Source organism: Lissotriton helveticus, chromosome 12 (genome assembly GCF_964261635.1).
Source record: "Lissotriton helveticus chromosome 12, aLisHel1.1, whole genome shotgun sequence".
In the NCBI taxonomy this organism is placed as follows: domain Eukaryota; kingdom Metazoa; phylum Chordata; class Amphibia; order Caudata; family Salamandridae; genus Lissotriton; species Lissotriton helveticus.
In genome coordinates this window covers 659594868-659610087 of record NC_136073.1, presented here as the reverse complement: position 1 = coordinate 659610087, position 15220 = coordinate 659594868, and the positions used below count along the sequence as shown (strand labels likewise).

The window sequence follows — 15220 nt, the reverse complement described above, 5'->3', positions numbered from 1 at the left end:
GAGCTAGCTTTGGAACCGATCTCCTAGTGTCCTACACTAGAGAAGAGATGAAGGGAGTCCTGCTAAGGAGAAATGTCTCTCTTGATATATACTATGCATACAACAATTTGACCACAGTATCAGCTATCAATAGTGCAGGGCTCCTGCTACCCTGCTGCTAGTTGGGCGTGACTCTAAAGCTGCTGATCAAGAGCAAGTGACACTACACGCCAGCCCATGTGTTTTTGCAGTGGCCAAACGGTGCAAGCAGGCAGCAGCAGAATACCATGAGAACACCTGCAGGCCTGGTGGCATATCTGTGACTTCGCCAGTGGAGGGGGGGGGGGCTGTCTGACATACACTACTTCATAAGTCACCCATAAAATACAAAACTCATACATCAAAATGAGTCAACAGCAAATAAATAGTTCACTTTGAAAAGGCCCTCTTAACACAGTTACATAATAGCATTCATGTGGTACTGCAAGGACATCTGTGGTATTGTACGTTAGACAATTGCATGCTAGATCACGTTTTAGTTTGTCCTGCTGATGTGCTTCCTAACAGTCCATTTCACCATTGGATCAGTGAGAAATCAGAACATGGCAATGTGTTCTATAAGAATGCTACTCGCTCAAAATTAATGATAGAAATGTATTTTATTTATTGGAGTGGGTGCAGTAGTATTCACCAACACAGATATACCACACTCATGTATAACAAAAGAAAATACATTTGACAGAATGGCAATATTTACAGCAAGTAAAACACAGTATTCAGAGTGATAATTTGCATAAATCAAAACACAAAATTCGACATCAAAACTTACAAGAAAGTGATAGCTGAGCACTTTTGTAACCAAACTGAATTGTGCCAAGTGAGAGGGAAGCTTACGTTTTCTATTTGGAGTGAGCTTGGTTACTAGAGAATAAAGGTGGGGAGAAAAGGTGAGATGACTTGAAATTACTTAACTGACCAGCCAGACGTAAACCAATTCAAAAAGAGAGAAGTTCTGAAACGAGATGATTAATATTGAGATGACCTAGTCAGATGGTCAGTTGGGACACCATAAAATAAGTGTGGTCAGAAAAAGATAACACATTAACTGTAAGCAATGTGATGGGCAACAGTCACATGACCAGTGCATGATGAATAGCAGTTGATTAGAACTGAGATTGTGGGTACACCACCATTGAGATGTGACATGTGAAAGTGACAGTCAGAGTGAGATGGTGAGGACGAGATGTTAGAATAATGTAGTGTTTGCTGAGATGCTCAATTGAAGGTTAGCATTGAGTTAGTCAGTGACAGCAAAAGTAAATGTTTTGATGATTTTTCAGTGAGATTGTCAGTGTGGAGATCACTTAATAGATGATCAAGACTAAGCTGGTCACAGCTAGTAGTTACAAATGAGATGGCCAGTAGCCATAGTCACTTGTGAGATGATCTGTGGGGAAAAGTGACTGACTCGATATTTAGAGTGAGATGATCCATTGTACAAGTGAAGCAGGTAAACACAATCAAACATATGAATGTCTGAGATGTGATTAGGGGGTTCAGTATGACACAGAATTGAGGCGAAAATTGGGAACTTGAAATCTTCAATATAAGGTCCCAGAAAATGGACTAACCATGCAGGCTAAATATATTTCTCTGCTGGTTGGGAACAATAGAGATACTATTGGTTAATGCAGAGCTAGAATTCTAAAATTGAATGAAGAAAAAAACGGTAACATTTGCTATGCATCTATAAATCCAGCTTTACAGGGCTATGTGCATCAAGGAATTCTGATGTTGATAACTTTCGACACCAGCCAACTTCTTTACCAACCGCAGACAAGCTAAGACTTGTGGTCAGAGAAGAATCCCTGAGCAAGACAAGGCACAACACATGTTTTAAACGTACACACTGCCAGATATACCAGTCTCTGGATTGAAGATCTTATGTTATAAAACATAAAAATGATATATCAGGACCGACAAATAGTTTAAATTTACAGTATACATTTTGACACATTTTTCAAAATTGTCCATCTTTTCAGAGGCCTGAATGCAACTTGTAAATGCAGTAAGAAAAACACTACTTTCTAAGGGGTATTTTTTGTATTGCAGATGTTTGAAATAAAATATGTCGAAACTTATTTTAATGGCACAGTGTCCCAATCAGGAGGTAGACTTCATGGAGTATTTGATGTTGCCTCGGTCTCCTTTCTTGAGAAGAATGACTGGCTGGTGGAAGGAGCAAGCCCTTTATCCTCTCGTCTAAGTACCACTTGTAGTTTTAATTAGAATCTGCAGAGAATGTGAAAGGAGAGACACTAATTCCAGGTGAAATCAGAGAGGGAAATGAAGAGTAGTGTATTTCAGAGCTTGGAATTCCAGACCTTGGACCCACAGGTTTGGCCTACCAACTGGACGCTTTCAACAAGCAAATTCTGCCGAAGAAGCAGTGAAAAACTGTTAACCTGATTAACGTGTAATATACGCCATAAACAAAATCTAGAAAGGAAAAGGGTGGACAGCTATGGCACTACTATTTTATTTCACTGACATGGGATTCCAAATGCCATCTGAGAAAAAGAATGACCGTTATCACTCACTGGATCCAACCATTGACACTAGAAGATATTCACAGTTGGAGTTCATGCGCCCGCAATCAACCCCTACATCGAAGTGTCTCTATGTCATACAGACCTCTGCTTTAGGCCTTGGTTGGTACTTGTGCAATGAGAGATAGTGTTCCTGTCAAAGGCGTCAATGGGGTCATTTGCTGAACATATCTGTACCTTTGACTTAGAGAATTTATTTTGTATAATCAAAAGGATCTTTGAATTTACTGATAATACAATATAAAATAAACTGATGCTGTATCCGTGCTCATTTTTTCTTCACTTTACAGTGGTGGCAATGGCCTCCTGCATCCATTATTTGAGTTTCGATTTAGTGACTGGGATGGACAGATTGGCAGTCTCCATTGCCAAAAGATTCATATCCCAGTCACTAATGACCTTCACTCTTAACTCTCACTTGTTCCTTTTACTTCAAAGATGGCAACATTACAAATATATCACTTGTTTACAAATGGCCGTCCTTCTGGTTAGTCAGTTTTTTCCCAGGTGGCAGCTATGGCTGATTCGGCGGCAGTAGCAGTAGACCTTGTAGAATCGGCAGTGGCAGGTAGCACAAGGGTTGCAGCAGGGCACGTCCCCCATGCATAAGTCCAGAAGTTGTGCACACCTTTTAGGTGACCGTTCCTCCCTGTCTGCTGCTTCAATGCTATACGATATCACCTGCAGTAAGGTAGAAGGAATAGTATTAGTTCTGTCATCACCAAGTTGACGCACGCCCTGAAATGGAGCTAAATAAATCCCAAATGGAAGTCCACACTGCGCGAGAGTTTAAGAGGAGACTGCGCTACATCACCTGCCTGTGTCTCCTGGCAAGGTTTGGGAGCACAGGTGTAGCCGGGGCGTGGAAATGTGGCCAGTCAAACTCTAAATTACAAAATGCAGACCTTTGGGTCCCTTTCAAGTCTTGTGAGCAGGATGTTGAAACAAAAGTGTTAGATGGGATACACTTTATAGGGTTTCAACACAATTTATGGCAGCCTCTTTTGTGTATTGCACTTAGAACAGTATATAGGGATGTATTTACTCAATATTATGAGGCAGATGTAAGTTTGAGATTTCCCAACAAACAAGGGGCCTCATTTATGAGGCCTTGCGTCACTTTTACGCCGCCGGTGCGTCACTTTTTGTAACGCACCAGCAGCGTAAAAAATTTCACTTATTGCACCATATTTACAAAGTGACGCATCTAGGTAGATGTGTCACTTTGTAAACCCCTGCGCTACATTATACCTACACCAGGTATAATGTATGCAGGGGGGCGTTCTGACGCAAGAAAGGGTCATAGAAGTGACGCAGTGAAATCTATAAGGTTTCACTGCGCCACTTCTAGGACACAAATGCGTCAATTTCTTACGCCTGCCTCACAGCAGGCGTAAGACTGACGCAAGCCCTTTCACATGGGGCTTGCCCCATGTGAAAGGACACATTGCTAGAGTTGGGTCACTTTTGTGACACACTCTAGCAATGCGTCACTTTTGTGCCATACAGATACGTCAGAAATACTGACGTATCTGTAACTCCTTGCGCCATGATGCGTCATACTGTAAATATGACGCATCATTGGTGTCGCAAGGAGGGCGCAGTGAAAAGTGACGCATCGCTGTTTTCACGCAGCGATGCGTCACTTTTCATAAATGAGGCCCAAGGTTTCACCATGTTTTCACACCAGTCCACCTCCATACCTCCCCCCGGCTCGAGCCCTGCATGAAGCAAAATTACTGAGTAATAATGTCGAACTCTGTACTTATGAATCCCAGGAGCTGCATCTGCGTTTCTTCACAGCCACCACCAGCCCGCCTCTATGGGTCACTGCCTGGTCTCGGATCTTTTCAAACTGCCAATATATTTTGGATAAATGTTTTATTGAAATCAGTCAATACCTAATCTTGGATACATTCCTTTAAATGTACTGCCCGAGGGAAGGTGTGCTCTTTGTAAACTGATACTTCGGGCTTTCAGAGAACTCTTGGACACCTCTTAGCCAGACGTGCTATTCCTGGCACTAGCAAAGCTGAAGTGTCTTAGAGAAACTGATTTCTGCATCAGCACAGTCTGCTCATCAACAGCAACAACTGACTTTAAGTATATTTTGCTAATTAAAGACGCAGCAGAAAGCCATGTGTCCGTTTTCACTTCTCGAGGCCTGTTTTAATCTCAGCATTGGCTCAGTTTGCCTTTCTAACTGAACAAGCATTGGCATAGCCAATAGGTCTCGCCTTTGGGACCTGATAAGCGTTTAGCCATGCAACATTTGATGTTGTTGCACCAAGGATATTGTGCTGGATAACTAAACTCTTAAAAGGTCCCAAAGGTGAGACCTATTGGCTAGGCCAATGCTTGCTTTTTGAGAGCAGGCAGTAGTCCCTGGGACCACTGACTGCCCTTAAAAAATATTTTGAGAGCCCTTCTCATTTGCGAGTGGTTTACCACCCTTCTGTGAAGGGTGGTAAACTGCAACTGTTTTGCGACCGCAATTGCAGTCGCAAAACAGTCATACATAGCTTCAGGAGTCGCTTTTAGGAAGGGGTGCCCTTGGAATGCCCCTTCCTAATAGTGAGTCGCTAATCCTATTTTGCGATTCGCAAATTGATATGTGACTCGCAAAATAGGATTAGTACAATGGCCACATGTTTTTTGTGGTCGCAAACGGAACTAAACCCCATTTGAGCCCACAAAAAAACGTTAGTACATCTAGCCCTGAATGTAGAGGAGACTTCACCATTGGTAGATTCTGTAACATATATACAATTTAGTGGATAGCATTCTACAGTAGATTCTCATCCAGGTTCAGTGCCTACCCTAAACATTGGAAGATTTTCCATTATGACCCAACTCTAAATGACACCTTTATTTTCTATTTTATACAACTTTTAATGTCCCAAAGACATAAGTAGATTTTAAAGCTGCGTAGTAATGGAAAATCCTACTCCTTGTGGTGCAAGTGGTATGCTCTTCATTAGAGCATCCTCTAACTGCAGAGAGTTTTCATCATCATAGTCATAGCACGACAGATGTCATTCTAATGACCGATTTTCCACTTGTGCATTCTTTTCAATTAATATAATTTAAACTTCATGTATGTCTGTACATATGTTTATGGTATTCCTATAGCTCAAACCTAGCCAAAAGGTAGTGAAGCGCCTGTACATGGTCATAAATAATCATAAAGTGGAAGAGTAATAGGAGATGGAGCTGGGTTGAGGGTGGTTAATGTATTGTTGAATAGTGTTTTTAAAGAGGCGAGTCTTCAAATGTTTCCTAAATTGGAGCAGTGTTATGGCAGTCCTGATGGATGCAGGTATGTTGTTCCAGATCCTGGGTTTTTGAATGGCCAACTGAAGAGAGGAGAGTCTTCGTAAAGAGAGGTTAGCAGAGCCATCAGCAGATATTTTACCGAACAGCCTTTTCAACTCATATAATATCTTTCTTTTTTATTAAAATCATATTTCAATCTAATGCTGTTAAAACTGGCTTTTATGTTCTAATTATTTAATTAGTGCTGCTTGATTAATTTATTGTAAAGCCCTGAATGTGTTACACATAGCAGCCAGATAAAAAAGTTTATGAATTTAGCAAAACAAAATTGACGCCAAAAATCAAAATATGATTCTGTGTTTGAAAAGAGCAAGAAAGTTCAACCGCGATACCGCCAATGATTTTCCCTAACATTAATCTTTAAAACAAATATGTATAATTAATAAAAGTGCCTGGCTCCCCTCTCTGAGAGAAAATACAGTTTAACAGGACAAATAGCACACAAATTTTTCCGCAAATGCTATAGGGACCTGTATGTGTGAAGCCTTAACAGAGCTGCTGAACAAAGTAGCCCCAAATAAAAAACACGGGGGCATATTACCAAGCTATAGCGATAATTATCGCTAAGCTTGGTTAGCGGCAAAAATTATATCGCCAAGCTTTGCCTATTTTTATCGCTTAGGAACCTTGATATTATCAAGGTTTATCTCCTAAGCGATAAAAATCGGCCGAAATGCATGAATATCGCTGAAAAGTCAGCGATATTCATGAATTACCGAGCAAATGCTCTTAGCCATGTTATCCACCTACCATTGGATAACATGGCTAAGAACTGCTCTGGGCAGGCGTTAGCTTTTGGAGATAATCGCACTTAGCGCGATTATTTCCAAAAGTTGGTAATAGGGGATAGCGATGTTAGCGACTGTTTCCAGTCGCTAACATCGTGGCACGCCCACTTTGCATGTCATTAGCGATAATTATCGCTGACATGCAAAGTACGCCCCTAAATGCCCGCTATCGCCTATTAGCTGTCGCTAACTGGTGTTAGCGACAGCTAGGTAATAGGGCGGTAAAATTATCGCCGCTTTAGCGGGAAAAATTCCCGCTAAAGCGGCGATAAGGACCTTGGTAATATGCCCCACGTTTTTTTTTTTTTTTTTTTTTAAACCTTTATTGGAAATAAGATCAGTTACAATCGATACAAAGCAGAACATCATAATCAGCCATCGGAACAGGTTCAAACAGAGCATAGCAATTAGACCATGGCAGTGCAAAGCTCCGTCCCACCAATGCTCGGTTGCAACCCAGGAGAGCAACTTTGTCAGAAAACAAAAGGAGCAAAGAAGGTTTAATTTTAAAATAAAGTAGAAGGGGCAGGATCCGTGGCAGTATATGTAGATCAAACAAACCATGGAAAGTTCGAGGGGCAGGATGATCGTAGTCCAGGAGAACTGCCAGTGGGACGTAACGATTCCACTCGGTACCAGGATAGTCAAAAAAAAACAAGCAGTCCGCCCACCAACAAGTTCCCAATCGCCATAACAAAGCAGTCTAAATCCCCTTCAATAATCGAGGTAACGCAAGTGTGCAGAGAACTACCCCTACAAAGATCCCAAATAAAGAAAAGGAGAAAATAGAAATAGCCAAGAACAAAAAAATAAGAAGGCCATAGAAACAGAGAAAAAGAAGAAAACAACAACACCCCTCCCCCATCCCCCCACCCTGCACACCTGCATGTGGCTACGGCCTACCCCCCAGCAGCGTGCCTGTCGCCCATTGTAAACCCGAAATATAGACAAGAGATGAAGAGAGCTAAAGAAATAAAAAGGAAAAAATAAAAGAAATAACCAACAGCCCACGATAGGGAAGGAAACATGGGGGAGACTCCCAGTGCGGGAACCCCAACCTCCCTCCCCCTTCGCCCACCTGTAAAATCAGTCAGAGAGCAAATAAACAATATAGGGAGCACCTACTTAAACAGGATGTATCAGTCGCCTACGCAGTCCAAGACCCACGGGGGGCATAATGCACCCCCAGCCGCAGAAATGGCGCCCTAAGCACACTCGACTCTCACGGGCAAACAGGATCAATGATGCAGGTCCCACCTGCCCCAAAATGCCGGACCGGGGTAAAAATCACAAAGTGAAACAGACATGGCAGTCCAGGAATAGCCAAAGCCTCTCCAAAGTCACATGAAAAAAGCAATCCGCCATCACCGATCGTAGTCCACGGAATACGCTGTCCTGTAGCCGATCCGCCGTGAGACCTCAGGAAGTCCCCCCAGGGAACAAGTCCACAGTGTCGCCATCAAGAAGCCACCTCAACGTCGAGCCGCAGTCCCGCCGTGATAGCAGTAACCTTTACCACAATGAAAGTGGCGAACGAAGCTGGTGACGGCCAGAATGAAACATCGGTGCAATCATAATCAGGACTACTCCCCACCATCACCAGAACATAGGTTCGCGGCCCCTCAGAGAAATACGGTCGCCGTCCCCCGGCTTCCAGTATACCCAGCCGCCGCCACAAGGTATAATCCATCGGATCGCCACTGTTCCAACAAACAGCGCCACAGCACCGTACAGGCAGGCTTAGGAGTCTTCGGTCCCCTTCCAGTCAAGATGGCGAATTGCCTGTGTATCAGCGATGGGCAACACAGGATGCCCTTCTCCCCACCACCGAGTATTGTTCACGGGCCCCCCCAGCCCAAAAAGGCACATTAACATCGTGCTCTCGCCAGCGCCCATGAGCCGGAGATAAAACGTCCGTTCAATTTGCAGGCATGCAAAATGCTCCAGTCAGACAGGGAGCAATTCTCAGAGTCCGGCGGCAAACAAAATCCGCTGGGGGGGAAGTAAGGGGGGAGGAGAAGCAAGCAACACAGGAGAATTGTGCATTGCACCTGGAAAGGGCTCCGGCGGTGTCAAGGGTATTTTCAGGCCCCCTGGCGGGAGACCGGCGCCCCACAGGTCGATGTGTCCGTTGTTGTTGCATTGGCGGTCGGGTGCAGCGAAACGCGAGGTCCCGGTCACCGGCATCGGGCAGGCCGCCATGCTCTGGAGAGCGTATCTCCGTCCCCGGAGCCAGGATTTTCGCCGGAATCGGATGCCTCACCTCGGCGACCATTCCGACGCACGGAAGCTCCGCGCTCTCACTGGGCAGGCAAGCGGAACAGGTGGTGAGGAGAGAAGGTCGGCGGAGCCGGGACTCGGTGCGGCCATCTTGGCCGCCGGCCCGGCTCCGCCCCCCCACGTTTTTTTACACAACACCTTTTGTGATCATGGCACGAGGTTGGGACGGAAGCATGCATGGCTGTTTAATACACCAGCTGCCCCCCAACAAAAAGACAGATACTGTTGGCAACAGTAGCCTGGTTTAAAAAGCCAAAGTGCTCACTCCATTCAGACTCTCGAAGCATGAAATACGTTTAAAAAGAAATCAAAGCTGTACTCAGAAATCAGCCGTAATAATCCCAGCAGGGTAGTTCCAACAAAATATGGCTGGCAAAGTAAATAAAATCACTGCATTATTCTAGACAAAGCCAGCGCTTTGCTAACGGAATTGGGTGAAGGTAGGCCGTACACAAACAAATCCAGCACAAAGCAGCAGAAAGAAGAAAGTGTTTCTCTTTACCCATGCTAAATTACTTGGCTCCCTCTGACAAAATTTCAGTTTACAGACACAATCTCAGTTTTCCAACAGGAGAGAACGTGCTTTTTAGCCACGTTTTGTTGTGTTCATGTAGGGTCACTAAACCAAATGAACTCTGCAGGATCTCAGAGCGGGGCAAGGGGGGCGTGGCTAAGCAACTCCAGGCTGGAACATGGCTGTGACACAATAGTCTGTGAATCTGCTGCACACTGCGTGGATTCTAGCCCAAATTCTGGTTGCCCATACAACTTGATTATGCCCTCGCACAAAATATCGCTGAACTGTGCGAGATGTTGCCCAATCTGGTACCCCTACCCCAAAGTGGTCATGCAGCACACAGGGGCAGGAGCGGGGGGGGTGGATGATGGGGGAGAACAGGGAGAGGGGAGGAGACATGCGGGGGGAGCCCGAGCTTTACCATGGCCGGTTGTTTGAAGTGTTTAAAACGTACAAAATGCCAGGATGACGACAGTGAGCGTGCTGCGGAGTGGATTTGCCCCATCGGCTGTCAGGCCTTTCTGGTCTGCACTGCCCTGCGGTGACAGTGTGGTGTAGGGGAACTGTTACCAAATTGAGAGGAGGGGCATGGATGTTTCGAAGGGCCAGAGCTGCCGAGGAGCTCGAGCTTGGCTGCCCAAAGTTCTGAGTTCTGCCAGAGGGCGTTTTAAACACAAGCACTAGTGTTCCGTCCAAAAACACATAAAAAAGTAATAAAGAAGCAGCAGAGAAAGTGTGGGGAGGCAGGTGAAAGACAGTCTGTTAAAAGAGAAAGGAAGGGGCAGTGGGCAGGGAAGACAGTTGCGAGGTGATAGAAACAATGAGAGAGACAACTCAGATAGAAGGGAACACAGGCGTTAGAGAGAGGCAGAGACAAGTTAGACTGAACTGTCTGTTCAGAGAGTGGGTTGGTGGGTAGGTGAAAAAGTGAGAGCTGAAAGAGGCGAGACAGTTGAGAGAGGGGATAAAGTGCCAGCTGAATTGGAGAGAGCGCGGTTATACAGTTTAGCGAGAGACGCAGATAGAGGCAGGTTAGACAAGCATTGGCCGCGAGTATAATGTATAATTTAAAAAAACGCGAGTTGTGCGCACGCGCGCGCCTGACAGAAAAGGTGCTGTGCACGTCGCGCGCGTGCTTGTGCGCATGAGCTGATCGCCACTTTGGAAGCACTTCCTAACGTGGCTTCTAAATGTCTCGGCCGATGCCAGCGCATGCGCTGGGTCAGGCCGAGACCTAAAAAAGAAGGCGAATGCAACTGATTTTTTAGGGCCTGAATTGGGATAAAGGAAATTACTCTTGTATCTCCAGAAGCACTACTTGCATCTACAGATATTCAGTGATGGAGCATTACCAGTAGCCATACAGTGTTACAGTTGCAAATGTGTCAGCATCACAAGTTGAGACTGGAACTCAATTTACAGCAGTCCTCCTAACAATAAATGCTCTGCATTATCTATAACAGGTTGAAGGTTTGGCTAACCTGTGAGTGCCCTTCTGCAAGGAACTCTTCTTTGACTTCAACACTTGGTGGAGCTTTGAAGGGAGCCTATCTGGTAGGAAGATATGGGAGAGAGTCAGAGGCTACTTACAGAAACAAGTACCTGTAGCCCTTCCGAAACCAATGACTCCTGAGTGTCAGGCGACAAGTTGCTCTGCACTTTACATTCGCTGGTTCTAACCTTAGATCATGTGACAACTTTAGCCATTTCTGACTTTAACACCAACACTGCACGATTTTGCAACCATACAAATAACTTCAAAGAGAAGTGATCTGCATAGAAAATAAGGAGTAAATACGGCCAGTGACTGCTGAGTGATTACAGTCATGTTGGTGAACAGTTTAGAAATTGAGTGAACACTAGTAAATTAGACAGGAAATACATTAATATGACCCATACAATCCATATTGAATTCTGGCTAACAGATTGGGGGTTCCTGGTAGACGAGTGTGCGGGGGAGGTAAAGAGCAAAAGACACACAGATGATGGACGGAATGCAGAGCAAATCAAACATTCACCCCCAATCAAGAGATCTGGGTTAAATCCATTGCTCACCATGCCACCCCAGTTTAGAGCCAGCCAAATGCAAATCAGTCTTGACCCTGTGCCTCATGGGAACAGTCCCGCCCGAACTGCCAAGCCAGGTCCGTCCTGGACCGGAAACAAGCATCCTGGGACTGGTTTCAGGGCATCACCCCATATCAGCCAGGCTAGCTTGAATTCAGTGGCCCAGTGAGCCCGGGACCCATGTCTGGGCATACCCAGCACACAAAGGGTGAGAAAGCAAAAGACACACAGATGATGGACGGAATGCAAAGCAAATCAAACTTTCACCCCCAGTCAAGAGATCTGGGTTAAATACATCATTCTTTTGCCCACCATACCAGCCCAGTTTATACCCAGCCAAATACAAATTAGTATTGACCCTCTGCCTCATGGGAACAGTCCAACCTGAACTGGCTAGCCAGGTCCTTCCTACCTTGCCTGGCAGTTCAGGCTGGACTGTTTCCATTGGGCGCAGGGTCAAGACTGATTTGCATATGACTGGGTTCAAACTGGAATGGCAAGAGGAGAAAAACAACGATGGATTTAGGCCCAGATCTTTGTACTGGGGTGAATGTATGACATTGTTCTGTATTCTGTCCATCAATTGTTCTTTTTTCATGGGGAGATAAAGAGGGCAGGCCCTAAGGTGAGTCTGTGATTTACAGTAATCCTCACCACTGATGAGGCACTTTGAGACGGTTTTGTCAAACAGGACAGCGCGCCGGTGCAGAGGGACAAATAGGTGCACTGAGCACTAGCGCGAATTAAGAACAGGAGGGTGGGTAAGCGGAGATGAAGGTTATTGGAGTGAAAACGATGGGGAGGAGCATAACAAGAAGCACAAATGGATATCAGTCTTACCCTGGGCGTGATGGGCCACGGCTCCCATCTTGTACACTGGATTGCCCAAGCGTTGCACACGCATACGCAATTCTCTCCTCAACGTCTACGGGACAAATGGGCGATGGATAGAGGACGGGACTGGACTGACAAGGAGTGGGCGGGGGTGCTGGCTGGGTCACGGCATATCCCGCGCAATGCACGCTTTAAGATCATACAATACTTCGTGATCCACCGAGCATACCTGTCCCCGGACAAAATTAATCGGTACTTTGGTCTCACTGCGACGGCCTGCCCCAAATGCGGCCTGGTAGATGCTCAATTTTTGCATGTCCTCTGGTCCTGCGCTTTGCTGCGGCCCTACTGGACAGCAGTGTCTTCCGCATTGGCGACGGCGACGGGGGGAGCCTTGCCAAATACGTGGGAGGCTTGCTTGTTGGGATTGTTTAGAACAACGAAACAAACAAAGGTACAAGCGAGATTTTGGGATCTGGGGCTGATAACGGCGAAGCGCCTTATCACTAGGCGATGGAAGCATCGTGTACCCCCCCAAACGGTACAGTGGCGACACTCGTTGGATAATTGGGCGAGGGCTGAGAGTGTAGCATTGCACCGAGAGGAGACAGCGGGGCTCCGGATGTATCCTATTGCGCTGGAGTGGGATGGTATCCTGTCGTCCTATCATCAGGTGTGTTTGCAGGATGGAATTACGTGAGCTCGCTCCACGTTCTCTCCGGTGCCCCTGCCAGTATTGCTCTCCCACGTTCCCCCCCCCCCCCGCCTCTGCTCCCTCCCTCCCTGACCGGCCCTGCCCCCCCCCCCTCTTTTATTCGCCTCGGAATTTCCCACATGTCCCGGTGTACGTGAGACGACCACCGGGATCACCATGTTCCCACTGACACGTTGCCACAGGTTGCGCCCCATTGAGTAACACAAGCTCCACACATACACACGGGATTATAGTTAGGTATCGCCTGGTTTCTGTTTTTTTTTTCTTTTTCTATGTCGAGACTTGTTCTTTATGGTTAATAGCTTTTCTTTTCGATTGGTTTATGCAATTTTGAATGCATAGTATCTTTGCAGTGCGGACAATTGACCTGTTTCTCCGGTCATGGTATACATTGAGAGCTGTATGGAATGAGACTGGGCAATGCAGCCTATATACAGAGATTCTTCGCACCGACGCTAGGCACTGTCACCACTGAACGTTTATGTATTGTACATATGCTGGAGTTATTTGAAACTGTCATGCTGTTTAGCTACACATCTAATCATTTGCCCCTTTACTGTTATCCCTCTGCAGGGAGGTGAAGATCTGTGAACCCTAGGCCTACCTGTCATGTGTGTTAGCGCTGATTACCTGATACGACCGCATTTGTATAATACTGTATGATGATAAAAAATAAAATGCAATAAACATATTCAAACAAAAAAAATCAGTCTTACCCTGGGGTTCAGGAGTTGGTAATCACTCTTCGGTTCTTGAACTTGTTCAGACGCCGTCCTGGCAAACTCTTGTCTTGCTGAAGTGCCTGCAACAATCAGAGATTCACAAAAACTCAATATTTGTAAGTCACTGCTTGACTCGGTTCAGTTACAAACTGTTGGGATTTTGGTAGCGCATAAATGTAACAAATCACGAGCCTCAAGGGTGTAAGTAGATGACAGTGGATTTATTTGGAGATCACAGGTTTTCAGTTTTATAGACATACTTATTCTTAGGTGATTCACAGTAACAATAACATTTTGAACACACATATTGTCAATGTATACTTCGTGCCATTACAGATGCTCGTCTCAACTTCGGATATTACTTATGTTATGTTAATTAAGTTCAGATTGGGTCAGAAATCCGGAGCCCCTACCAGTCTTGCAGAGCATCTCAATACTGGCTAACTGCAAGATCCACTAGTATTCCATAAACTACTGAAAATCTGGTTATTTCAAAAGTCTTCCCATTCTGGGGCTTGTTAACATCAATTTATTTTGTTCCCGGCTTTAGTTACCTTTTCTGTTATTCGGGTCTAGCACCAACATACACGAGGTGGGGTCATAACTCTATAAATACTTTATAATGAATAAAGTATTCTGAATAATCTATGCTAATCTAAGCATCAAATAAGCACAGATTGTGCAAGTCTAGGATTCCCAAAGAGTATATAGCTACTGTGAGGAGAATAGGAGCACTGAGAATATATGAGAGAGCAACGCCCATTAAAGATATGGTAGAGCAGAACACACACACTCTTTGACTAAGGGAGCCCCACCCCTATTTGTGGGGTGGGGCGTCCGCTATTGCATGGCGTTAGTTTTTGCCGCTGCCTCAGATTTACTCATCCTTGTAATTCTGGAGCGCTATAAAAAAAAATGGATGTTACAGTGGAATGCCCACAGCAAAACTCATTGCACACCCCTTTCATGCAGATACCTGTGGGAAAGGGTACCATATTTACAAAGCAGCGTTATGCCAAGCCAAGTGGCTTAACGTCGCTTTGTATATATGGGGAAGGGCATTGCGCCACCTGACTGTTGGAAAAAGTGACGTTCCAGTGGCACAATCCCCTTGTACATATGCCCTGAAATGTGTGCGATGTTTTGTAGTGGAAGTGAGGGATGCAAAGGGGGCTTGTAAGACTAGGGAAAAAAGAAGTCGAAATTTTCCCAACACTTTTATTAACACTTATAAAAACCACTGAACACAGCTGAGAGGTTGATAGGAGGAATTATCTAATTTCAGTTACCTAGACTGAGGAAACTGAATCCTTAGAGGTTGATCATCAGACTAAAGACTTATGAAGGACCCTGGCCTGGGTAGTTACAAGTCA

The 15220-nt window shown here is 45.2% G+C and overlaps 1 protein-coding gene across 1 annotated transcript in view; it reads right to left on the bottom strand.

Annotated features, from left to right (window-relative positions):
• Positions 1–619: 619 nt before the first annotated feature.
• Positions 620–15220, bottom strand: part of AGRP (agouti related neuropeptide) — a 162414-nt gene continuing 147813 nt past the window's right edge. The window contains exons 4-5 of the mRNA XM_078668652.1: positions 13842–13927; positions 620–3269 (exon numbers count right to left, since the gene is read on the bottom strand). Coding sequence (XP_078524778.1) covers positions 3081–3269; positions 13842–13927 — 275 coding nt within the window. The 3' untranslated portion in view covers positions 620–3080. The remainder of the gene's footprint in view (positions 3270–13841; positions 13928–15220) is intronic.